General features: G+C 45.9%; 1 protein-coding gene across 1 annotated transcript in view; it reads right to left on the bottom strand.

The window, feature by feature from the left end:
- Positions 1-26503, bottom strand: part of LOC118721353 (protein transport protein Sec16B-like) — a 33833-nt gene extending 7330 nt beyond the window's left edge. Inside the window, 18 exon segments of the mRNA XM_045583189.1 lie at positions 1204-1276; positions 2468-2581; positions 4080-4220; positions 5673-5778; positions 7356-7467; positions 8571-8688; positions 12427-12508; positions 13992-14089; positions 16173-16403; positions 16811-16946; positions 18311-18372; positions 18660-18811; positions 19413-19557; positions 21010-21118; positions 21906-22026; positions 22797-22903; positions 24189-24540; positions 26364-26503. Coding sequence (XP_045439145.1) covers positions 1204-1276; positions 2468-2581; positions 4080-4220; positions 5673-5778; positions 7356-7467; positions 8571-8688; positions 12427-12508; positions 13992-14089; positions 16173-16403; positions 16811-16946; positions 18311-18372; positions 18660-18811; positions 19413-19557; positions 21010-21118; positions 21906-22026; positions 22797-22903; positions 24189-24484 — 2203 coding nt within the window. The 5' untranslated portion in view covers positions 24485-24540; positions 26364-26503.
- Positions 26504-26972: the final 469 nt, after the last annotated feature.

Below are 26972 nucleotides of genomic sequence, written 5' to 3'. Positions count from 1 at the left end.
AATGATGGCTTTGCTCTTAAGGAAGTAGAGTGTTGGCCCCGCAAGGGCCCCTGGTGGATTTGTTTTGGCTCTGCCTTTCTGCTGACTGGCCCACGGTCACCGATTGGAGTGGGCAGACGACCAGCCTGCTCCAACAGCGGCTTCTAGTGGAAGCGGCCATTCAGAGACACCAGCCAGCTCTCCTCCTTCACCTCCACAGGCTCCGTGACATGGCAACAAAGCCGAGAAACAGAAAACCAGAGGCCTCCCCTCACAGTCCCTGAAGGGAGAGCTAAGGTGGGAAGTGGCCAGATTAGATGAGACCTCGGTCTGACTCCACAGTGGGATGTAATTTGGGGAAAGGGCATGGAATTAATTGGGGGTAATAATGTTTGCAAACCCAACACTCAGAGGCATCCTGAGGGGAAAGGAGGTACCGTATTTTTCGGACCATAAGACGCACTTTTTTCCCCCCAGAAGTGGGGGGGAAAAGTCCCTGCGTCTTATGGTCCAAATATAGTCTACACATATACTTTTAAAAAAAAGTTTTTTTACTTGCCCGGCTCTGTGTGGTCTCTGTGTGCTTGCCCGGCTCTAAAATGGTTCTAAATGCTGCTGTTTACTTTACAGGGTTGATTACATGTGTTTATGACTGTGATGTTGGGTTTTAATGCACATAAAATATTTTAGGACACTATTTGTTTCAGAATCTTTTTTTCTTCATTTCCCTTCTCTAAAAACTGGTGCATCTTATGGTCCGGTGCGTCTTATGGTCCGAAAAATACGGTATGTGCTGAAACACTTTGAAACACATTTCAAATGCACGTGCCAACCGACAACTTAAAAATCCTAAGAGCTCCCAACATCGCCAATACTAACATGAAATGGAGGTCATACACCATCTCTGGCCTCAAGAAATGTATTCAGCTGGGGAGACTGTAGTAACAGCTGGAACATTAGACAACAATTCAGTGTAACAAGTATTAAAACCTGGATGTTAGGCAGAAACTCTAACAAGCGGGCACCTGGAAGTGTCAGGATGACCAGATGACCGTGGCCACAGGGGCTGTGTGAGGAGGTGCCTGGGCCATAGGGTCAGACTGACACAGGCCTGGGAGACACTCCAGGAAGGGAGGGGCCAACATGCATTCAGTGATGTATCATCTCCTATACCCAGGTCCCGAGAGTCAGCTACTTACACACTGGGCTCATCAGTTTGGGTACCTGTTGTTCCTTGGGCTCCTGAAACGTCTGGGTGAGCAGAATGGGGGTTCCCAGTGTCTCTTGATGCCTTTTGCTATTTGAAATAAAGGAAAATCCTTTAAGCAACACAAAGAGAAACAAGAACAGGGAATAATGGTTTAAAAATTAAATCAAGCCGAAACCGGTTTGGCTCAGCAGATAGAGCATCGGCCTGCGGACTGAAAGGTCCAGGTTCGATTCCAGTCCAGGGCATGTACCTTGGTTGCGGGCACATCCCCAGTAGGGGGCATGCAGGAGACAGCTGATCGATGTCTCTCTCTCTCATCGATGTTTCTAACTCTATCCCTCTCCCTTCCTCTCTGTAAAAAATCAGTAAAATATATTTTTTAAAATATATTAAATAAAAAAGAAATCAGAGGGAGTGACAAGGTGAGGGATCCTCAGCCAGCCAAATGCTGGGGGAGAAGAGGAGGAAGGGTAGGCTGCTGGTGGGAGAGGTCAGGAGGGTGGGTCTCAGCCCTTCTCATCTCCCAGCTCTGCCAGAGCAGGCAGGGGCCAGGGGACCAGACCACCAGGGCCCAGGAAGGGGCAAGTGCAGGAACTCAGTGCCCCAGTACATACAGCACGTGAAGGGAGGGAGGGCCGGTTGTGCCTTAAAAACTGCACCTGTTCTTTCTAAGAGGCAGAGGGAGAAAGAAGATGGAGGGGATGTACAGTACAGCATAGGGGATATAGTAATGGTATTGTTACAGAGGATGTGGTGTAGAATTGCATACCCAAAAATTATGCAATTTTATTAACCAATGTCACCCCAATAAATAAGAACTTTAAAATAAAATTTTAGGAAGAGATGGAGGAAGCCCTGTTCCAATTATTGTCACAATTACTACCTGCAGCTTTTGCAATTGTCAGAACAAAAAGGGAAAGGCCTGGAAGTCTTTTAGGCAAATGCCCTACATTACATGAAAGGGATGTGGGTCCACTGTGATCCATTGTTCCTTACAGAGAGATGGAAGCCTTGATCATCATAAAACGTACTTCCTGGGGCCGCAGAGAGGGTGGCAGGAATGATTTTGAAAAGGCCCCACGGTCTCACAAGCGAACACAGGAAAATGTTCAGCTCAGCAGAGGCAGTGGCAGGAAGCGCAGTGCCACCCTTCCCCAGGTCAGAGGGGGCTTCAGGATGGTGGGGGACCCCATAGCCGTCCATAGAGTCAGTGCCTACACCCTCTGTGTCCAGAGGGACACAAAGGGCCCGCACACTCCCCGCTCCACGCCCACTCACCTCCAGCTCCTGGTGCCGCTTCCGGAGGCGCATGAGCCAGTCCGGCTCCAGGTCCCTCCCTCCGCGGCGTCTCTCTAGCACCAGAGGATCCGCCAGCTTCAGCTTCTCTGCTAGCTGTGCCAGGTGTCCAGGCAAGGAGGGGCAGAGGGACAAGAGGGGAACCGAAGAAGAGAAGGAACAGGAATGGAAAGGAAATGGGGAAAGGTGCAGTAAGGGAAGAGCAGAAAGTGCCTTAACTCACTTGTAAATTAGATTATAAAGTGTCATCAAGAGAGAGCAAATCCAGCAGCTATCATCCCAAAATTGCAACATACATAAGCAATGAACCCATCTTGGTGCTAAATATTAAATACTAAGTGAAGCCTGAGGAGAAATGATTACTGATCTGTATGTCCTACAAAGCTGTCTGCTTTGTACAGATGTTTCTCAAACTCCCGTGTTCATACCCTCAGTTGTCTGGAGCATCGCCCTGCACACCAAAAGGTTGTGTGTTCGATGCCCCAGTCGGGACACGTACGAGTAGCAACAGATCAATGTTTCTCTCTCGCCCTGCACACCAAAAGGTTGTGTGTTCGATGCCCCAGTCGGGACACGTACGAGTAGCAACAGATCAATGTTTCTCTCTCACAATGATGTTTCTCTCTCTCTCTCTCTCTCTCTCTCTCTTCACTCCCCCTCCCCCCGTTAGGATTTAAAACACACATACACACACACACACACACACAAAAAAAAAAAAAAAAAATTCCTAGGACCACCTGGGACCTTGTTAAATGCTAATTCTGATGCCTAAAGTGGGGCCTGAGATTCTGCATCCCTAACAAGTTCCCAGGTGACCCCTGCAGTGGGTCGAGGGACTATTTTGTATTGCAAAACTGTATTCCATTATTAAATTTCAAAACTTTCCTCCTCTATCCTAATCCCTGAGCTCACTACCAACACCATCCTCTCGGCAGGAATATCAGGATAAGGAGTTCAGCACCACCGATTTCACTGGTTATAGAACGAACCCAACACTTGGGCCTCATCTAAAGCAACACAAATATTGACGGTAGGCTGCCTTTTTCCTCTCCAGCTAATGCATTTTTCTTCAATTAATTGGAACAACTATTTGCCTGATTGTTTTCTTCCCTTGGAACCTAAAAAGTTGATATGTTCTGTTGTTTTTTTTTAATGATATCCCACAGGTGATAAAGTATTCCATGCATTTAAAAGCATTTTAATAAGGGGCATTTCCTGTTTTAATTACTAAAGTATATTCTCTAAGCCCAGCTTTTATAATTAGAATGTTTCACCTTCACGTACAGTCTTGCTGTACCAGAGAAGCAGATGCAAGAATGAATGTGTTGCATTGCATATGCCTGGTTCCCCGTCTCCCGCGCCCATCCCAAGTCATCCCCCCCACACCCCTCACCCCGCCCACAGCATCCTTCTTTGCACAGAGTCAGGCCTCTGCTTATCACATCTGGGCACGCATGCATGGTCGAAGACAACCTCAGGCTCCTATTTTACAGCAGGCTCAGAGACGATGAAAGGTGGAGTCTAAGCCGCTTGGCAATAGTTGCTCTGAACGCTGCAGATAAAACAGCTGCGGAGAACCCTTTGAGAAGCTCACCTTGATGAGTTCCACCAACAACACAGGGTGAATGCTCTCTCCCTGGCTGAGGAGGGCCGTGCCAACAGCTTCACAGTAATGCAAGGCCTGGGACGCAAGGCCATAGTCTGCCAGCCGGGAAGCATAAAGGAGTTTATATACCTGCAAAGAGGAACAGTGCCAATGACTCGTCCACCCAGGCAGGGATAGAAAGAAAGAAATGAAGAAAAGACTTCTTGGAAGTCCGCTGACTGCCAGCTTCCTCTGACTCTGGCATCTAACTATCAAAGAGGGCCCGTGCCACCGGGGCATTCTGTCTATGCACGGACCCAAGTCCAAGCACAGCCTGCAGCTCCCAGACAAAGGGACGAAGTCATAGCCACTCAGTCTCCCCAGGTCCTGGTCACCATGGAAATGCAGCCCACACCCCTGGAGAGCCTAGTGTACATGGGGCACAGGATCAGGTGCCAGGGAGACATACACAAGAAGGAAAGATGGTTCTGGTGCATGGGCTTGAAGTGGACAAATGGAGGTTAGCATTCACAGAAACATGTACAACAGGGCAAGATGGAGCATAAGGGTTTGGGAAACAGACAGGCCCAAAATCACATCCCAGCTCCATGCTGGTTGCGGAACACTGGCTACCCACCTCTCTGTGCCTCAGTTTCCCCACTATACAGTGGGGATAATACTATCTACCCGTTGGTTGTCACAATGATTAAATGGGATAATCCATGTAAAGTACTTAGAACAAATGATGTGCAAGAGATGTGATCCCATAACTCTGAACCTCAATTTCCTCTTCTGTGTGAAATGGGGGTCATCACGCCAGCCTTGCGGGGTTAAAAATAATACATGAGAAGCATAACAGCCCAGTGCCAGGCATGTAGACGGCATTCACCAGAACTGGCTAATTTCATTACCATCAGCCCCGAGATAGCAAGAGACCAGAGGCCTGCACCCCAAGGAGCTGGATAAGGCGAGTCTGTGGGGAAACTCTGAAAGAAGGTACTAATAGGGCCATTTTTCTGTAATTCATTCATTCATTTTCCACGTTTTGTTTTGTGTTCCATGTGGTGGGTGTGCATGTGTGTGTCGCTGCTGGGCCACTCGAGCAGGCACTGAAGGAGGCTTTATGAATTGAAAGTGACAGCAGCACATCAAGCAGAGCAGTTGAGAAGAGAGGTTAGAGCCTGTGAAGGACAGAGCCACCCGCACAGCTGAAGTGCTAGGGGAAGATAAGAGGGTGGGGGCTGAGGACAGCACGGAGGAATTTGCAGTTAGAGCAGGAGGAGTGGAGAGAGGTCAGAGAAGCAGGCCAGCAGGAGGGAGCACAGCCTGCAGCCCCCTGCCCCCAGTGGGACCTCATGCCCACCCCCTGCAGGGTGGCTGTGGGCCCAGGACAAGGGAGAGAGCGCTGCACAGCCAGGACCCAGGCGGGAGCCTCCAGCAGAGGCCACTGCCGCCTTTTGCTTTCATATCTTAAAATGCAGACATTGAGGGACCTAGAAAGAAATATTAATCCTTCCCACATTCAAGCTAAGGTGGTAGGTGACGACCCAGCTGCCCACAGCCGCTGCCACAGCCCAGGTGCTGGCCCCGGGGGTCAGTTACCTGGAAAGAAGGGATGAAGGACTGGGGGCGGCCCAGCATCTGGCAGTACTCGAAGATTTCCGTCCTCTGGATAGCCTCAGTGGTTGCAAATTTCAAAAACTCTTGACTAAAGCCAGGGAATAATAATAAAAGAGATTGAGGAGGGGAGCGGGGGAGGAATTTGAATCCGAGTAGATGGCTGAACACCAGCTGTGCCCATCCATGGCAGGGTGAGTGTCCTGGCCAGGAATGAGAGCCAGGCTCCAGAGTGAAGCTCTTTCTCCTCCATTCCAGGGTAAGGAACAGAACTCCGCCCTGCACCAGCCCTTGGGAAGGGATGGGGTGCAGACTTCGGGGAGGGGAATCCTCTGCCCTCATTGCTAGAGGGTCCCTTAGGCAGGCTGTTCTCCCTCCCAACATGGCGGGGCACTGCATCCTCCTCTGGAACACACTGACAGCTCACCTGGGTGCCCAGAAAGCCTAGGAGGTGCACCTGTCACAGGCCACTCCCAGCCTGAGCCAAAGGGTACCAAAAAGGGAGACATGTGACACTTCAGGAGCACCGAACAGAGATGCATGGCAGAGAATGGGGAGACTGCTGAGCCAAAACCCAATGACGGTCCCTGTACTGGAGGTTGGCTCAGCCAGGGAGGAAGCCAGCTGGGTGACTGTGACCTGAGGAGCCATCAAATCTCTCCCTCAACAGCTCACCAGTCTCCGGGGCCATCCCTGGGTTTATGACTCTATCTCCATACATTTCCTGGTATAATACAAATATAGCAGGGAGACAAACTAACCCGCACACTCTTACTGTCACATTTGGCACATATGGGCTTCTCTGATAAGCTAACCATGTGCTATCGGAGACCAGGGCCTTGAGAGAGCAGGCAATAAGACGGGTGTTTCTACAGTTGCAGGCAGTTTGATGCAGCACAGACTGGATTCAAAGTCCAACTTGACCCCACACCAGCTGTGCTATCTTGGACAAGTTGCTTAAGCTCTCTGTGCCTTGGTTTTCCTCCTCTATAAAGTGAAGTTGAAAAATAACATTTTCTTTAGAGGGCACATTTGTAATGATGGAAGGAAATAATGCAAATAAATTGACTGGCACAATCTAATAGTTCAGGATATCTTAATTATTACAGAGTCAGGGGAAAAGAGGTCCAGAACTTGGAGGATTGCTATGGAGCAAACTGGCCTTTTTGTTCATTTATTCATTGTCTAGGGGCTTATTAAAATCCCCTTATGTGAAAAGCCTAATGCTACAGCCCACAGAGAACAAGTGAAAGGTAGAACTTTGAGTAGCTTGTGCACCAAATCAGTAGCTTGTGCACAAAGTCAGGGGTGTAGGAGCTAAACATCAACTTCTTCCACTTTCCAGTTTGCCTAGGACTGCCTGACACTCAGCTGCAAGGTGCTCACACGAACATTTTATAACCATCCCTGGTCATGGACTCAGGGCGCCACCAAGTGGCTAGAGGTGCACAATACAACACAAGGGCACATTTCCCACAAAAGGCCACCTGGTGGTGTGATGCGGCGCCCCCTGGGCATCTCCTTGCCCAGACCGGTGCAGAAAACTACCCCAGAGGATGGGACCGGTGGAAGCTGAAATTCACACCAGAAAATGGAGGAATGGAGTCCAACAAGGGCTAAACTAATACCCCAGAAAACATCCTGTTTCCTTTGCCCCAGATCACATACCTGTGGCTGCTGCCCAGCAGGGCCAGATGGTCTGTCTTCACCGTGTAGTAGCCGAAGGGCACGTGAGCCATGAGGTAGCAGAAGTGAGCTGCCTCCACCAGCCCCTTCCCAGCTGCAGGAGGAGGACAAGCCCCAATCATGAACACGCCCACGTGGGCACCCATCACAAGTGGGATGGAGACATGAAGAGTGGCTCAGAGGCCAGAGGGAGAAGCCTCACAGACCCCAAACCCCACCCAGTCCTTCTCACACCATATTTATGGCTTCAAACATTACACTGTAATTTCTTCAGCCACAATAAGACACTGTTTCACGTCACCCCTAATGGATTTTTTTATTAGGAATTTTCTAAATATTTTTGTCCTTCCTGAGGGTGAAAAGCAAGTAAAATGCCTACACCTGAGCTGGAACAGTTCCATTAGAAGGAACAGTTTTAAAACAGGCTTCCTGGGGCACTAATGCAGTCCCTGCTGAAATCAAACAATACCAGCCTTTTCTCGGTGCTCATAAAAATCACATTAATACTAAATTGTTCCCAAGTTTAAAATGTTCTACTACCTCAAAACCGAGTTAATTCAAGTAGGTAAAGTACCCAGCAAGGCACCTGGCACCTCAGAAGGACTCAACGAACGTCAGGTTCCCTTTGTACCCAGCTGTGGAGTGACCTGCCATCTGGGTTGGCACAACCTTACACAAAGCTATTTTACGTTTCACAGAGTTCCACAGAGAGAACCATGATTTCTCAATGTCCTGCCCCTTGACCAAATCTGAGAACTACTGATCCGAAACATTCAATAGTCCTTAAGTGTTTATAAGGCCGCGTTCACAGAAGGAGGACAGAAATAAAGACTCCACAATTATCCACAGTAGTTCAGGCACAAATAGAATTTCCTGTCTGGTTGAGCTGGGTCACTGCAGGACTAGCGGCTACAGGAGGCCACATGTCCCGTGTCCTAGCTCATCCTCAGGGGAGTCAGACAGAAGGTCCCCTGCTGAGAGGAGCCTCCCACAGCTGCAGAACTTCTGGGAAACAGAGAAGCCAGGACACTCCTTTCCCTGAAATTTCTGTCCCCAAAACACTGAGGCTCCTGGGTCAAAAGCAAACTGAATGGATATACTTGGGTCCTACACAGAACCCAAAAACCTGAGCACAGGTGTGCAGGGCCTGGGGCTACCCCAGAGGAGAAGGGGAGGATGGTGCTGACGCCTGCTTACCCAGGGTGTCCCCCATGGTGACGATCGCACGCTGATGCAGCTCCGGGTCCCCACCCTGATTCGACAGAATCACAGCCAAGTGAGGCCTCCAGTCTCCCCACTGCTTGTCCCCACAACACTGAAAAGCAGCGGGGGAAAAATGAAGATTTAGTCAATAAAGTAGCACTGGCCAGAATGGATGTAAAGAAACTTGTTGTCTATATCCTGATTTGGAAGCGTTCAGAAGACACCCACCACACCGCCTACAATACTGCCATTCATTGATTTCAAGTTCTCCTTTTAAAGAGCAAAACCCCAAGAGCAATGGCTAGGCAGACAAGCAGATACATATACATACATACATACATACATACATATATACATACATACATACATACATACATGGGGATAAGATAGATAAATAAAATGACTTTATCAATCACTAATTTTCAAATTTCTTCCTGGTTCCCCAGTCCCCAGTAGCTAGGGACAAAATGAAAATAAAACCCTGATGCTTGAGTGGGAGAAGGAAGACCAAACACACTGGGCTCAAGAGGAGAAGAGTCCACATTAGCCTGACAGAAGTCAGGGGAACACTGGACTCCTTAATACCTTACAAAGAGCTAATACTTTCTGGTTTTACAAAGCCCTCTCACAAACGTCATCTTATTTAATCTTCACAACAACCCAATGAAATCTAATTTCTATCTGCACTTGGAGAATGAAAACCCAAGCCAAGTGGCCCAGCCCCATTCATTCCCAGTTGAGGGCTATGCCCCTCCCCCTCTGGTGACACTGCAGGAGCAGATCTCCACCAGGAGGCAGTAAAGTATAAACAAAGATGTGGGTGTAGGAAGACTCACACAAATGGTGCTTTTCCTACCCTCTGGGAATTTCAGGGCAGGAAACACCAATAAAGAAACACCATAATGTCAAAGAAATAACAAGGGCCCAGGATCAACTGGACTCCTGCTTCTTACTAGTTGTGTGACCTTGAGCAAGTTTCTCGATGTGATTAAACCTTTGTTTCCTCATCTCTTTAACGGAGATCATAATTTCTACCTAAGAGGGTTACTGTTGATACTAAAATAAGATAATTAGGTAAAGCTGGTTTTCACTTTATAAATTACATGTAGTTACACACACACACACACACACACACACACACACACACACACAAAGCAAAAAAAAAGAGGTGCTTTGCAGACCAGCTTAACTTCCAGTTGTTACATAGAGCGGGTGGAACAGGAGATTGACAGTAAAAGCTAAGATGTGGAGGTCAAAACTATTCACAATTACTTGGTCTTTGTAATTATCCCAAGGAACAAAAGAAGCTTTATCCGACTCCATTTTACAGTTACTGTTTATCTGGGCAATGCAGTGTGAATGAGAATGAAGATAATAATAAGTCACAATCCTAATAGCAGTTCTCACTTATTACACTCCAGCCATGAGCCATGCCCTGTGCTAAGCATTTCTCCTGGGAACAGCCCCGTGCTTTGGGTACTATTATTATCCCCATCTTCACATGTGCACCAGGCTCTTTTTTGCTGGAACTAAAGAAACCAACAAAAGAAAAGCCTTTGCTAAAAACAACAAAAACTTGAAAGACATTTTTCTGTCTCCTCAAGTGATTTTTAAAAGTCACTATAAATTAGATCTATGGAGAGAGAGTGAGAAAGCACAAATACTTATTAACTAACTTCAACACGTCAAGCATGATGGTTGATGTGTTCAGATATTCTCTCTCCTTCAATTTTCACAATAACTATTGGTTAGGCATCAAAATGCCCACAAACATGAGAAACTGAGGCTCTGTGATTAAGGAACAAAGTCAAGTTCACAACGCAGAGGGGCAGAAGCTAGGTTATACCTGTGCTGGCAGCCCACACCTATGATTTCTGGTGGTCGTGCTTTTTTCCCACTACACCCCTCATCACAAGTAACTGAAGTCTAGTTTTTACGGGACCCTGTGAGGCCAGGAAACTCTCCAGCCCTGAGATCAAATACAGCATTGGCACATCACCTCTGACTCCTTGGTTTTCTTTCTCATCTACAAGTAGGGAACATGTAGCTAACTCTGCCATTGCCCTGAGCCAAGGGATTGTAAACTGACTGCATCATTTCCTGCTTTTTATGACATGATGCAATCTCACTGCAGGGCGCAGGCTTTCGGCCGAACTGGGAGGCGGACTCAGTGTTCCAGTGTAACCAGTTGGCTTGATGATGGGGCATGTAAGTGATCATTTCCCTTTTGTGTGGAGTTGTGCCCAAGCAATAAGAAAAATCAAAAAGCAATTGTGAGGTCCATTTCCATTAAAGCTAGGTGTCAGCAGAAACCCAAACCTCAAAATACAAGAAAAGGCTGCCAAGTGATGACGAGTGAACAGAGGTGCATTCGCGAGCACACAGACAGAACACAGAGGGAAAGGACCCTCAGCCACCTTCACTGGCTGAGGAGCAGCGAAGGCCACACAGACGTTCACAGGAAACACCAGGGGATGCGAGCAGCGCCAGGTGGCCTGCAAAGGCCCTCGTCCCTCCCAGCACAAACCTCCCACAAATAGCGGGCCAGAGAAGACGCGACTTCTGTAAAGGAACAAGCACAGAGTCTGCACAAACATGCTGCAAAGATAAAGGGCGAGAAGTAACTGAGAAAATAAATGCAAGGTCAAAAGAACATTCACCAGGAAAAAAAATGTTATAAAACCAAGAATTGTCACCACATATTTTCTCATGAATTTAAATAAAATAAAGTGATGAAACAATTTCTGTGAAGCAAGGGCCTAAAGCTCAGTTTTGAGAGCTCAGGGAAGAGGTGGTGGGAACAGGAGGAGATAACATGTGACCTGCAGAGCTCAAGGAGGAAGTGGGAGAAACACCAAAGAAATGAGGACCAAAATGCAAAGAATATAAAAACTAAAAGACAATGATGAAAACACAATCAGAGTAGAAATTAAAAGAGACAAATAAATAAATAAATGAATAAAACAAATAAAGTTTTTTAAAGAGAAAATTATATACAGGGGTGGGCAAAAATAGGTTTACAGTGGTTGGTATGAAAAAATATAGGTTATGATTATTACAATAACTTTATTAACTGTTTTGTATATTCATAAATGTAAACCTACTTTTGCACATCTCTGTAATTCACATATCTAAAGTTCATTTAATATATGAAATGTGTACAAATGGAGTTCCTGAAAAGTAAATCAAAATAATAGAATAAAACAAATACTGAAGAATATAATTCAAGAAAACTTTTCTGGACTGTAAGATAAGAATACACTTAGTAAAAGAGCATCCTGCATCCCAAGAAAAAAACTGACCGAGACTATCAACGAAGATGTATCCTCATTATTGGACTTCAAAGATACGGAAGGAATACCTGAGCAAAAAGACCTCTTAAAGTGGAAAACTATCTGGCTGGTCTCAGATGTCACCTGAGCCATATCCAGCTCTAGACAATGTGTAAATTCTAAGTCCAGCTTTGAAGATCAAGGTGCAATGGAGGAAAAGGAAAGTAGTCTATAGAAGTCTAGAGAACAGTTTCTTGTTATTCAAACAAAGCAGGCAGATGTGTTACTGTGCGACTGGCAAGGTCTTTGTAATCACAGACCTGGGCCCATCCTGACTCCACTACTCACTAGCTCTGTGACCATGGGTCATCTCACACTCTGTACCTTAGTTTTCACGTCTGCAAAGCAGGGACAGTAACCCCTACCTCCATGCATTAAATGACATAATATGAATCAGAGTGCTTAACACATGGTAAGTGATTAACAATTATTTTGACTTTTAATCTTCAAAGCCATCCCCTGTTCCAGAGCAGTCTCCACCCGCTAAACCCTCAGGATGCTGGGGCGTTAAAGGGTACCGTGGCTGCTTGTGGGATCCTCCCCGACATGAGCTGGAAGAGGGTCTGCAGTGGGTCATTGAGCGCCAGTGTGCTTGTGAAACTGTGGAGAGAGGTGACCATCAGTGGTGACCAAGCCAAAAGAGTCTTCACCCCATTGCCCATGAGGCTCAGGCCTCGGTACATTTTTATTTGATTGTAGCAGCTTCTTTTGGAACAAGAGTTCCTCTGCTTTTCTGTTGTGCTTTTGTCACACCCACTTTGGGGGGGGGGGAGGCAGAATCTTCATTCCACCACACACCCCAGGAAGATCCCATTGTTGAGGGAGATTTTCTGCTCCTTGGCACTGACACCCTAACTCTTGAGCAACCATTTCTGTAGGCCTCCCTCCATCATGGAGGTGACCCGCCAACATTTCCAAGGGTCCTGAAGAGCCCTAGCAGTTAACCTGCACCTCTTCCCTGTGGGCCCCTCTTTTCCAGCCCCTCCCTGCTACCTTAGCAGCCCTCCTCCGTGCCCAGCCCATGGCTAGCCTGGGTCTGTAGAGCACTTACTAAGCACTAAGTAGCCATTTTCGGTAACTAGAGAGCACCCCTACACCTACCCTCTCCAGTGATCCTGATTCTCTTTTGCTGTTTCATCCACTTTATTCCAAACTGCTGGCTGTGTACTCATACCTCCATTCATATCTCATCCTGGTTTGGGCATTTGTCCTGGTCCACCTGGCACCCGAATCTTGACATGCTGGCATGATTTCTAACTAAATGTACCCCTTCAGCCAAAACCGGTTTGGCTCAATAGACAGAGCATCGGCCTGCAGACTGAAAGGTCCCAGGTTCGATTCCTGTCAAGGGCATGTACCTTGGTTGCGGGCACATCCCCAGTAGGAGGTGTGCAAGAGGCAGCTGATCAATGATTCTCTCTCATCGATGTTTCTAACTCTATCCCTCTCTCTTCCTCTCTGTAAAAAAATCAATAAAATATATTTTTTAAAATAAATAAATAAATAATAAAAATAAAAATAAATGTACCCCTTTGGTTTTGTCAACTCCCACCACCCTTGATGAAGACTTCCTGATCTAATTCCCAGTCCCATAATCCCCTTTCCTACCACAGCTCATGGTCCTGCTACCTGTATCCCTACCTTCTCCTCAGCACCCATACCTCCACTGCAAGACTAAGCAATAGACATGTACTAATCCTCAGTCCTAAGGCTCTGTTTATTAACCTCACATGATCATTTGTATTCCCTCACTGATGGAACTATCTAGAACAGCCCTTCCCAAGGAAGAAGGCTATTGCAATATAGAAACCCACTTAACTCTGTGGAAATCCTGACTCTGGGAAATATTACTAAAACGTTTTATTCAGCTTGGCAGGTAGAATGTACTGTATCCAGATTAAAAGGACCTGGGGAAGAGAAATGCTACATCCAGCTCAGAAAACAGAAACTGGAAAGATGCTTGGAATGGGGGAGAGGGGAGCATAGAGCTCTCAATGCATCTTGGATTTCTCCCCACTGTCCCCCACATTTATTGGGGGGGTCACTCTGCTCCCTTGGTCTCCAATGCAAGTCCCCAGCTCACCCACTCATGACCCAGTTGTAAGTCCTGGCGTCCATTTTGCTGGACAGGAACAAAGCATGGCCCCATAAATGGTTCTTCATGGCCCACTCCAAGGCTTCCTGAAAACAAAGCATCACATTCAATGTTTCTCCTTCACCTTCCCCTGTGCTTAGGTACCACTGTCCCCTGAGCACGAAGACTCTGAGAGCCTCATATGGGAAATGGGCTTTAACTGGCATGTATTTCTAAGTTGTCCTTTTCTCCAGCCTCCACTTTGTCAAAATCCATCATGCTATTTCATTAAATCCCCCTCAAACATAGCTTCCAGTTGGCCTTATTGCAAGCAAAAGTTACCGGTACACAGTACTTTTATGAACCTGAGCACCAAAAATGAGAAACACCTCCCCCCTAGGACTGAGTCTAAAAATACAAGTAGCCAGATGGTACAGTCACCCTCTATATCCATGGGTTCCACACCCACAGATTTAACCAGCCTCATACATTGCTGGGAGAGTACACTGGTACAACCTCCAACAAGGCAATTTGTCATTATCTACCAAAATTACAAACCATCTACCCTTTGACCCAACACCTCCACATCTAGAAATTTGTCACACCTACACTATCTACATAAGGCAAATGGCAATGGGTAGTCATTGAGGCATTGTTTGTAGCAGCAAAAGATTGGGCAGAATCTAAATGTCAATCTATAAGGGTTCAATTAATTATAATTTGTCTATAGAGACCTCTGCAGCCATAAAACATAATCATAATAAGGAAGATATTTATAGAGTATAAGGAGCAGGGGTCAACAAAATGTAGCTAAATTCAACCCACAAGCTAAGAATAGCTTTTACATTTTTTAAATGTGCGAAGGGATGGGGGGAGAGGTGGTGGAAATAAAAGAACAGTATTTCATTACACATGAAAATTATATATAAGACAAATTTATATGTCCATTAAGTTTTACTGGAGCACAGCCACGCCCACTCATTTACATGCCATCTGTGGCTGCTTTCACAGGAGAGCAGAAGAGGTGGGGGCACCATTTCCCCATTATATCTCTTTTTATCTTTCCATTTTTTTAATAAAATTGATTCACACTGATTTTAATCACATATTATAATATTTAAGTTAATTTAAGACTTTTGTAAAATGTGAGTTTGACTTAAACAAGGCATAAAAACAGGTAAATACGTGAGGTGATGGATTTGTCACTTAACTCGATGGGGAGGGGAATCCTTTTGCAATGTATACATTTTTATAATCACTACAATGTACACTTTAATACCTTACCATTTTATTTATCAAATATAGCTCACTAGCAAATGTAAAGAAATAATGTTGTCTAGTTTACATATCAAAAAAATAAGCAAGACATCACTTCATCTGCTGAAGTAAAGTGTTCAATATTGGCAGGAACCCCTTAGATACAGCTGGTGGGGGTACAGCTTGTAAACAAACTTTCCAGAAACTAATTTAGTATATATACTTGAAGAACTTTTAAAAAGTGCATGCCCTTCAACCCAGTAATTTCACTTATAGAAGTTTATCCTAAAGAGACTTACATGACATGTGCTAAGTGTATAATTTATAATGGGTGACAAAATAGTCGATAGCCCACATAGTTGACAATAGTGGATTGGTTAAATAAAATATGATTCCCTCATATGTTGGAATATTGTCCAAGCAGTTTTTTTACTCATGTAGAATCTTTTTTATTGAATTTATTGGAGTGGCATTGGTTAATAAAGTTAGATATGTTTCAGGTGTAGATTTCTATAACACATCATCTGTATATTTTATTGTGTGTTCACCACCCCAAGTCAAGTCTCCTTCCACTACCATTTATCCTCCTTATACTCACTTCTACCTCCTCCCACTCTATCCAACCATTTTTTAAGTGATACATTTTAATGCCATGGGAGTATTTAGAAGAAAAAAAAAGAAATTATTTTATTTTATTTAGAATATACATTATATGCATAGAAAAAAAAGCTAGAAGTAAATATATCCAAATGGTAACTGGTGTTATCTTTTAATGGTAGGATTATGGGTGTTTTTTATTTTCTTCTTTGTACCTTCCTGAACTCCAGTGAATATATAAAGTGAATATATATTCCTTATCTAATTGGAGGAGGACTGAGTGGTGGGGACGGACAGTGGTTACTTTTGTAAACAAGCCTGCCGAAGAGCACTTGCCTTCTTCCTTCCGTAGTAGAGCAGCTTAGTGAATTTCTCCACGATCTGGGCGGGTGTCTCCACACTGGGGGGGATCTCCCCAGTGAGCAGGTTTGGGGTCCCTGAGCTGAGCACTGGCAAGTCGTCATCGGTCAGGTTGATGAGGTTGGCCACGGGCGGCTGCCTCTTGTACTTCCCCAGCTTCTTGCAGTCTTGCATCAGCAGCTCCGCAATGTCAGACCCCACCATGGACTGCAAGGCAAAGAGGGTCATCCTGAGGGAGAAAGAGTCCTCTTCATCCTCATGGGGGTGAAGAAGTAGACACGGAAGGGCCTGCCTTCTTCCTGGGGAGGCCAGCACTGGATTGCTGTGTCTCACACTCAGGTGCCACAAAGAAATGTGCACACTCTCATAGGAGTATCATCTGGCTGGTGCAGTAACCCAACACCTTCTCTATAACCCAGGCCAGTACAGAAGGGCAAAGTGAAGGTCAGTTTTGGCAAACTGGCACTGACATCTGAGCAATTTGGGAGACCACGTGTTGCTTCTTTACTATTAATTTTTATTATTATGTCATAAGCCAAATTATACTTATCCCAGGAAGGCTTACATTTCAATACAGCCTGCTCCTGCCCACCCATCAGAGGGGTGATACTCACCCCATTCTGTCGACAAAGCAGAACCAACAGTTGCCATAGTAGAGCTGCATCTCTGCTCTCGGGTGTCTCTGATTTGCGGCTCTGAGCTGCTTTCTGCTGGCAAAAGGTCATGATGTCCACCTTGTGGACATCTTCCCTATGGAGAGATTTCAGGGAGCAAAGGGTGAGCGGGCAGACTCTTCCCCATGCCGGACCGTGAGCTCCTCCCCTAGTGTGAGGGTGCTGGATGGACCCAACAAGCCAGGACCAGGACAGGGAGAACAAGTCTATACTAGTAGCTACAGTACAGCTGTTTCTTTGTGGAACAGGAAGAAACTTCAGATGTTCTCGCATTTACTTTCTCCATTTTACAGGTGAGGAGACTGAGGCCCCCGAGACCTGAAATATCTGCCTTGGGTAGCAGGCAAGAGCACTCTTTGGAGTCAGGCAACTCTGGACTTAAATCTAGCTTGCCATGTCTCAGCTGACAAAACTTTCTTATCTCCTCTGAGCCTCAGCTTTTCCCCCTAAGGTCAGAATAATTGTAAAAAATCTACCTCCATACAAAAAAGAAATTAGCAAGTTATGTAGCATATATTAAGTGCTCAATAAACAGGCAGTATTATTTGCTTAAGACTATTTAATAATATCAATGCCCAATTGGGATCAGTATCCTAGTGTCCAAAATACCCAATTTGATGCTCTGCTCACATCTGTATACCTGAGTGTAAGAAATAAACATACTCATTTTACTTAAAAGAGCTGTCAAAATACTAAATGGGTATTTTCTTAGAGGGAAAGATCCAGGTTAAGAATACATTTATATAACGGTGTTGCTATTTAAAGGGCTTCCATGTGCATAAATCTCACTTGTGTCTCATGGCCATTGCCTGGAGTGGGCAGAACCAGTGTGACATAATTTCTTAAGGGGAAAACTAAGGCCAAAGAGAGTTAAATGGCCTGTCTGCCATGGTATATCTAGTTAGTAAGATGCCTAGGGCCAGAACCCAGATGTTCTCATCAGTCAGGACACTGAATATTTATCAGAAGGGACTGGGCATTTAAAAGCAGTTCTAGCTCAATCCTGCAGAGGGCAGACTTGCACACCATCCAGGAATTCACTTGGACCAGTTCCCTCTCCAGAAAAAGGCAAGCCTTTTTCCCCACTATGATCCACTTGTCTGTGACGTCCCGGATGATGCTGCACTTCCGCACTAATGTCTGTTAGGAACACGGAACACTAAAACCTCCTACCATGTCACCTCTGCAAAATGGAACTGATTTCAGATTTTTAAACCTTCACATTAATTGTTCTTCCCCCTCTTCAACTAGTAAGTTGCTTCTCAAAAAAGGATCAGGCCACATTAGGCTCTGTCTGGTAGCACAGAAAATTCTACTCTAATGGGGACAGACATTTTCTTTCAAAGAAGCCAAGAACAAATACCCCCAAAATCCTATTCTTAGCAGGAAGACTGTGTATGTCTCAAAAGGCTTTACTCGGCTGTTCAAATGCTCATTTACCTGATCAGGGGTCCTGAGAAAGTTCTCATCTCTTCTTGTTCCTCAGAATCATTAAGAATAACCTGGAACAAAAATTAGATTTGCTCTTCAAGACAATGTCCAAACAATGCCCAATATCAGAAACCAAGGCTGTGGTCCCAAAGTGCAGCTCATGCCTCCTCATGGAGAAAGCGAGTTCGCCAGTGGCTGAAACTGAGCCAATAGCATCTCAGGGAAAACGGAAGTCCAGCATCACCTCTTTCAGAGAAGATCCCCACCCAGTTCCCCATAAGAGGCTCCTGTTCCAGGAGATGCCAGGCTCAGGCAAAGGGGAGCAGGGAGCATTCTGGGAACAAAGACTCTTATTTACCTCCATGCTGTGCAGTTCAACAAGGGCCGTCTGCCCGTCACTGGGGAAGTTGGGACACACACACACCAACTGACCTCCTGGCCCAAAACTCGCAGGCACATGAGGGACGTAGAACTTCATGGGTGCCTTGGGATCAGCTGCCAAGTCAGCCTCTGATCAACAGACACAGGTGGACACTGTTAGCATGACTGCCACTGCTTTTCTCTACTTAGCAGGATGCCACAAACACATTTCTGTGTAAATTCCACCTAGGACCCAGATAAGATTCTGGGTGGGCTACAGTAGAAGCAGATGTAAGCCCCTGAGAATATGTCAGAACATAATGCAAGGATGTTATGGTTGGTCCAAATGGTAATAGCACGCAAGGCCCAGACTCTTGGCAATGGAGAGAGGCCGGGACTAGACAAGTCAGCCACATCCAGACAAAGCGATAATGCTTTGTGGCCTGCCCTTGCTTTACCAACCTGACTCCAGCCCTAACTTCCTTCACCTGCTACTTAAAAGCACCAAAGCGTGCCCAGTATGGCTAGGGGCAGGGTTCCCTACCGAGAACCCGCTATGATGCAATGTCCAGTAAAGAGAAAAGGTGGGAAATGGAGCCAAGCGGACCTCTGCCCAGGAAACCTGTGTAAGCAAATGAGGTGAACAATGCTCTACTCTTGGAAGCCACGGTAAGGTGTCTTTCCGAGAAACTTGCCCCCAGCCCTCTTCCCATCAGACACAACCAACTCCTTTGATCACTTCAGCACCCACCAGCCTTCACTGGTCTCCAAACTGTTGAAGCCGTGGGGACATAAGGCTCGGAGGCATCTGCCATGTATTGACTGAGCTCATAGCCACTGGAGCTGAGGCCAGACTCATGCTGCTCAAGCAGGTTGGACTCCTGGGGCAGTGGTGGCTGGAAGTGAAAACAACAAAAACACATGGGAAGAATCAGAAACAGTTTCAGAAAGATGGTCCTCCCAAGTGTTCCGAACTTTAAAATAAATACAGTGAATGTGAATGTGTTGAAAGGAAAGGGATGGATGATTCGATTGACAGGTGTTCGCTAAGGGATGCAGATGTTCCAGTGGAAAGAGTGCAGGCCTTGGGCCCAGGAGGGGCAGGAGGCCTGGAATCAAATCCCAGCTTTGTCAATATCAAGCGTCTATGACCTTATGACAAGTGGCTTGGGCTCTCTGAGCTGGGTATTCTCATCTATAATATAGATAATCATAGCTGTCCTGCATAGTTCAAGTACTTAATCATGCATTCATTCACCAGCTATTTAATGAGCACCTACTATGCTCTAGGCGCTGTGCTTCCCCTGGGGATATAGGCATACAAAAATTTCATGGAGCTTACCTCCTGGGAGGATACAAATAAAACATTGGATGCAAAAGCTCTCTGTCACTGTAAAGTGTTGTATGTGTATGCCTGCTTTCATGATAGCACGTGGCCTGCCCTACTGAGCATTAGGTAGACAGAAGAAACTGTTCTAAAAAATCATACAAATCCAATCATGGAAACAAAAATTTATACAAGACTGTCAAAAATTAAAAGCCGGTCACCACAGTGTCTTTGCATCTTTTCCATAAACCTAAAATTTTTCCAAAATAAATATGTGAGGTTTTTTTTTATTTAAGAGCTCCATTTTTTTACCCAGGTGGTATACACAGTAAGATTTTAGAAGACAGGTGGTAGAGATGGTCTTCTAAAAAGTCAAGACAGCCAAGCTGGCATGGCTCGGTGATTGAGCATTGACCTATGAACCAGGAGATCAGGGTTCAATTCCTGGTCAGGGCACATGCCCAGGTTGCAGACTCTATCCCCAGTGTGGAGCATGCAAGAGGCAGCCGGTCAATGATTTTCTCTCATTATTGATGTTTCTATCTCTCTCTCATTCTCCTTCCCTCTCTAAAATCAATAAATTTGTATTTAAAAAGAATGCTTTGCAAAAAAAAAATAATAATAATAAATAACAATTAAATGTCAAGACAGGCTTCAAGCGCTGCTTTTCAGCCCTGAATTAAAAGATTCTAGCAACTTCCCACTTCCTGGGTGAACCAAACTGCTGGCAGCCTCTCCTCTGTTTACCAGCACCTCAGAGTGACTTGTGTGACATTTCCCGATTCAGCCAATTTGGCAAAAATGTAAAAGGGCCAGATCAGGGCCCCAGGCCCTTTGGGTTGAAACAGAAAAATGGAGAAAAGAGGAGGGATGAGTGGAGACTCTGCCAAGAGAGGAAGAATTGGATGTTCAGTCTGCTGGCCACTGGAGGCCCCGTCTCCAGGGCTCTGTCCTGCCACTGCTGACGATGTAGTTGGAAGGCACTGTCACAGGCCACCAGCCCCATGTCACTTCAAGTTACCTTATTCTTCTGGGCCCCAGTTAGCAGACTCTCCGGAAGCAGGTCCCCAGGCCACTCCTGTCCAGAGTTAGAAGCAGGGCTGTCTCTATAAGGGTTCCCACTCTGAGATCTGCAGCAAAATGACAGGAGAGGTGAGAGGGGGTCCTGGGCAAGCCAGCAAGGCTGAGCTGCTCTCTGCGGGAGGTGGTTCTGTTGTCGAGTGCGGACAGGTGTCAGGTTGGCCTGTGTGCTGCAGAGAGAAGCACTGTCCTTCCATTTACCACCTCAGTCTGTTAACACCAGGAAGATAGGGGCTCCTTGGCTCCCCAGTGCAGTTGCTAGAAGCTGCCCCGAACCCTGCAGAGAAGGGTGGTCCCTGCTGCCTGACATCTAGAATGACTTAAATCAGAGCAGTGGGATTGATGGGTTCCAGGGTAAAGGTGCCAGACCTAAGGGCACCAGGACCCGTACTAGTATAAAAGGCTGTTCCCATCCCCTGCTTGCCTGATCCTAAAAGATGTCCTGTTCTTAGGGCACAGGAGTAGGCAGAAGAGAAGCATCCCAGCCCCGGGCAGGACCCAATCATGAGAACTTTTGCAAGGCCACACTTGTCCTGAGACCAACATAGAATAAAGGCCCTGCTTTCTGATGGACGTCAAGAAACAGGACTCAGGCTAGTCCAGGTTTGAGAGCCACATCTCTGAGTTAAGAATCTCTCCTCCCAGGGTTCCTGTTCACCCTGGCCTGGGCCATCCTGGGCTACACCTCCATCCCCGAGAACAAAACTCCCACATCCCCACAAGAGAAGCAGACGGGCTGCCAGAGGTGAGGGCCCAGCACCAGATGCTAAAAGATTTTCCTAACAGAGTTTGAGTTTGGCTGAATCATGTTGACCTGGCCTCTCCTTTCACACTTACTGGAACTGGGTCTCACTGTTTGCTCGAAATGGACTATTCCGGTTTTCATGATGATGTTCATTGAGGTACTTTTGATCTCGATAGTCTTCATGCCGGATATAAGGACTCCCTTGCCTTGGCACTGCACCCTCAGAAAAAAAACAAAATAAAGCAGGTCACTTTCTGTTTGTGAAAAGTTCCGAAAAGACACAAGCTGTGAAGCTGAGTTACTGGAGCACAGTAGGTACAAAACACATTTTCCAAAATGAGTAAAATTCGTGAGAGCTAATGGTGAGATGCCCTTCAGTCCTCACTGAACCAATTAGCATGGCCCTATACAACTGTACAATGGTGAGGATGGGGTGTGTGTGTGTGTGTGTGTGTGTGTGTTGTGTAAATATGTTCAATGTTGAAACAGATTTCTCTTTGCTAGCAGCCATTAGCATATATCTAAAGCCTTACTGTTGTATAGGATATAAATTCCTAATGGCACATATGTGCACCCTCAGGGTAAATAGTGGTCAGACTCATTACAGGCCAGTCACACACTTGAGTACATCACTGATATTTGGTCAGAGACTATAATATAATCTTGGCCATAATGAGCAGAAGAAAATACGTGAATGAAGTGCAAACTATCCTAATATTAGCAGCATAATGATAAGTTTCAATACTATCATCTACACGTACAAAGAAAAATGACTGCCTTCTGTCTCCTCTCCTCAAGACAGCAAGCAGTAGTGTCTTTGCCGTGACCTCATCTGGCCAAGAAAGAGGTAGGCAGGGGCAGTTCTTTCTACCCCAGTAGAGCAGGTGCCCAAGGTGAGGTTCTGAGCATTGCTCCCTTGGCCTCTGCCCCGCCTATCAGACCAGCTGAGCCACCCCAAAGACTTCTGGGAGGTTATTCCATACCTCTTTCTTCTGGTTGCTGCTGTGGGTGCCTAGGGTAGTAATAACTTCCATATGGATATTCTTCCCTTGGAGAGTGATACCTCTGGTATGGATCATCAATGCCTGGCCTAAAATGGCACAGAGAAAATCAGTCATTTCAAGGATGAGTGTGGTAAAGAGAGAAACCAACGGGAGATTGGACAAACAACTTCAGAGGACAAAACTGTGGCCCCGGTCCAGAACCTGCTTAAAAGGCACAGTTAATTCTAGATCCCATGCACGGAAAATCCAGACCCAGAGCAGTAGTAAGAGCTTTGATTCAGAACACAGCTGGGATCTTTATAGCAAAGTGTCTCATTCTTCCTCCCCATGATCCCTCTTACTCTTCAACTGCCTACATCCAACCACACAAGGTATTATCTTAGAAAGTCCTGCCCTGATAGTATCCCAGAAAACCCCTTCCAGAGATGAGCACGAGGCCATTACAATTCCCAGGCATAGTACAGATGGAAATGAGATGAAAAGGTCAGCTTGAACTATCTTAAATCTGATTGCTTTTATTGCCTCTGTCCTTAACATAATTTCCTTTGAAAATTTCAGATTGTTAGTATTTTCATGAATTAATAATTTTTTAGCATTTTGTAGGGGCAAAATTCTTTAAAATATTTGTCGTAATTCCAGTGCTGAATCTGCAGACAGATAAATATCACCCCACCTGAATGTGGCTTCCAACATTCCATAAAACATTGTGCGTCCAGTGCTCTCAGAACCCAGAAGTAGGAATTCTAGATTCTCCAACCTCGAATTGCCTCACTGAGATCCCTTCCCTTCTGAATGTGGAGCCTGCAAGCTTACATCTGCTTTATCTGAGGTTGATTTTTTTTTTCTTTTTTTTTTTTTTAGTTCCCATCCATTCATTCATTGCTTTTTTTTCCCCCTGGATGCCTATCACATGTTAGATACTATCCTAGGTACTAGGGCTCTTGTTGATGCTGGTGATGTCATACTAACCCTGCATCAGAGTGGCTCAAAGACAATGAGAAAGTTTTTATAGGGATGCCTAGGAGAAGCTAGTCCATTGTCTACGTATAGTTACAGTATTGCCCTTTTGAAATCCTGGAATAGAGGGTTTCATCTGCTCTCTTTAATTTCATCCTCTCTATCCTCTCCCCTGCCCCCAACACCCAATCAGATGCGGATGGCTTCTTTAAGCAGCACCCCCAGGGGATACAGAAAGGGGAACTATTCTTTTCAGTCAATTTGAGAGAGTAAAGGGTTTAGCTACATCAATGTCTAGGTTGGAGGAGGAAAAAGAAAAAACAAAAAGGAGAAATAAGAGGAAAAGGAAGAAGGACAAGAACAATCTGTAAGCACTCGGGAGAGTTGGGTCAATTCCAAGCTCTAAAACCATACCTTGAATACAAGTGAGGGTGATAACCCCCTTCGTAATAGTCCACCCCGGGCACCGGCTGATGCCATTCCCCGGGCCTGGGTACGTAATGAGGCTGCTGGTGGTCTGCCTTGGGGTCCTGCTGTGGCTGGGAGCTCCTTCTGGTGTCTTGCCATTGACGGAACCTCTCTCCCTTGTGCCAAGAGTGAGGAACAGGCTGATGATATCCATCTCTCCGAAGGCCTCGGTCTGGACCCTGGGATGGGGCTGGGGGCCTCCCCCGGGGCTGCGGTGGCAGCTGGGGAATCCAGGGCTCCATCCCTGACCTTCTGAATATCTCTCTTTTTTAGTCAGTTGTGTAGTTATTTTATCTTCCTATAGGAAAAAACAAAAAGACCTCAAAATTATCATTACTTTAGGTTTATATCCAAACACGATGGTTGGTTGAGGTTTTTATTTTTTAAAAAGCACTTATGGTTCTCAAAATCTATCTAAAACAAACCGCATAGCCATTGATACAGAAACATCTGGAGGAAAATCTCAAACAGATACGTGAAATAAATAACAGACTAGACAACTACTAGTATGTGGTTGTAGCTTTAAAAATTAAAAAGTACAATTAGTTGGAGCAATAATAGATGTGGGAGGCATGAGAGACAGAACAGTAATAGATGAAGCTCCAAAACCCTATCAAGGTATTCCAATTAAATAAATGTCCATTTATTCCACCAGAAAATACTGATTCAACATTTACTATGGGGATTCTATGCTATCATGGAGATAGAGTGGGCTTAGATCTAGACCAGAGGTCAAATCCTAACTCTGCCACTTAATAGCTAGTTAATTAATTCAAACCTCAATTTCCTTCTCCATAAAACGGGGATCATAATAACTAGCTTGCAGGGTTACAGTCAGAATTAGAGATAACGTATGAAGTGCCCAGTTCACTATCTGGTCTATGGTAACTGTTCAATAAATAGTAGTTAGTGTTGGAGACAAAGATTGGGATATTGAGGGCAGCTGAAGGCATTTCCTAAACAAAAAGAAGCTTAAATTGGCCTCAAGAAACACCTTTCCTGAATCCTTAAAGTGGCCTTTAGTCCTCAGCCCTATAACAAGGCAATGCCTGCCTCTCCTCCGGGGAGCCAACAAGACGAAAGTTTGGGATTGCTTCCATGACCGCCCAGAGAGCTATGTCCTGGTAATCCTCCTGGATGCGATTTAAAACCTGTAAGTCTCCCCAGAATCAAACTGATTTCCCCCACTTATTCTTCCAAATGGGCAGCAGCTCCTAATTCAGACTGCCTTCCAAGCTCCTCGGCCCATGTCACAGAGGAGCGCCCCGCCCCGTCCAGCGGCCCCCAAAGGAAGAGCCCACATCGGACCTCTCTGCTGCTCAGGCATGGGAGAATTCGTTAGCTCGGTCAGACCCTGTTTTTTCTCTGTTGGGAACTGTTTTCAGTTGAAATACTCTGATGGAAGCCACTTCACTTGCTCCCCCTCCTGAAACTCCCTGCCTAAAATAAAAATTCTTATCAGAACAAAAGGTCAAAGGGTACGTGTGGAAATCAACATGTCACTCTCCTCAAATGCCATAGAGCCAGGGTCCACCGCTATGAGCTGAGGGCTGTAAACAGACCAGTCCAGAAGAGCGAGGCGCAGAAGTGTCTTCCACCTCAAGATCAACCCCCGCTCAGGGAAACTAGCACCCTTTTACCCAGGTTAGCCCACTTTCCTGAAAAAAAATGCAGGCTTTTTCTAGCAAATTCCAACAAAGGCCAAATGCTCCAGACACAGTGAAACCATGTGTGGGTCTTTCCTGAAGGTCTGAGGAACTCAATACCATTTGAGCCCATGAAAGAAAGTCTCCGTCACCTTGTCCCCAGATATTTTCACTGGGCAGCCTTCCCTGACTGCAAAGGCACAACACCCAATCTCTTCGCCAAAATCTGTCATTTTGTTGTCAAGAGATATCAACTCCAGTAAATCAATCCTCGGGTTATAATTAAACGCAGCAACCCAAGGGCAACTAAGATTCTCAGAATGAAGGCGTTCCATCCACAGTGACAAGTCACACTTGAGAGTTCACATCCATGACCCTCCCTGGCCCCAGTGAGGGCAACGTTGCCTCTACTAATCTGACAGCCCAGCAAGCAGAGGTAAGAGAGAGGACACAAGGTAGCTAGGTTCCCACACACCTGCTCTGACGCCTTGCCACCTTCCTTCAGCGCGGTCCCAGGAACCTGGCCCAAGAGTGTCTCCTCTCCTCGTGGAGACTGCCAAAGTCCAGGTGCCACATCTACCAAGACTCACCTGGCCCTCCAATCTACAGCCAGTCGGTTACCTTTGCAACTGCCCGGCCTCCAAGGAGCTGATTCACTGGGGCAAAGTACATGTAGGACAGGCCTGATCTGGCGTATTTGCTCAGAGCCCTGTCAGAGACTGGTGCTTCTGTTTGCCTGGTTGTGGGCTGAGCCAGGTTCACTCACATGTGAAAGCATCCAAACCCCACAGCAAACAAGGAACAGAGGCCCAGGGAGAGGAAACCCAGAAAGCCCGCAGGCAGCCTGGCCCGGCCAGAAGAGCACAGCCGTGAGGCACTGACTTGGGGCTCTGCCACTGGCTGGCTCCTGGCCGAGCCCGTCTGAATCTCAGTTTCTTCTTCTGTAAAAGGGGAATAACTATCAATATACATAGCTTATGATGGTCACTATGAGGAGTAAGGGCTGGTAAAAATGGCACACGTATAAATAAATATACCCTATATATCAGTATTATTTTTTTCTTTTTCTTTTTTTAAGTAACAT

This window comes from Pipistrellus kuhlii, unplaced genomic scaffold, assembly GCF_014108245.1.
Source record: "Pipistrellus kuhlii isolate mPipKuh1 unplaced genomic scaffold, mPipKuh1.p scaffold_m20_p_18, whole genome shotgun sequence".
NCBI classification, from domain to species: domain Eukaryota; kingdom Metazoa; phylum Chordata; class Mammalia; order Chiroptera; family Vespertilionidae; genus Pipistrellus; species Pipistrellus kuhlii.
Note: the sequence above shows the minus strand (reverse complement) of the source record. Positions and strands in the feature narration are given on the sequence as shown.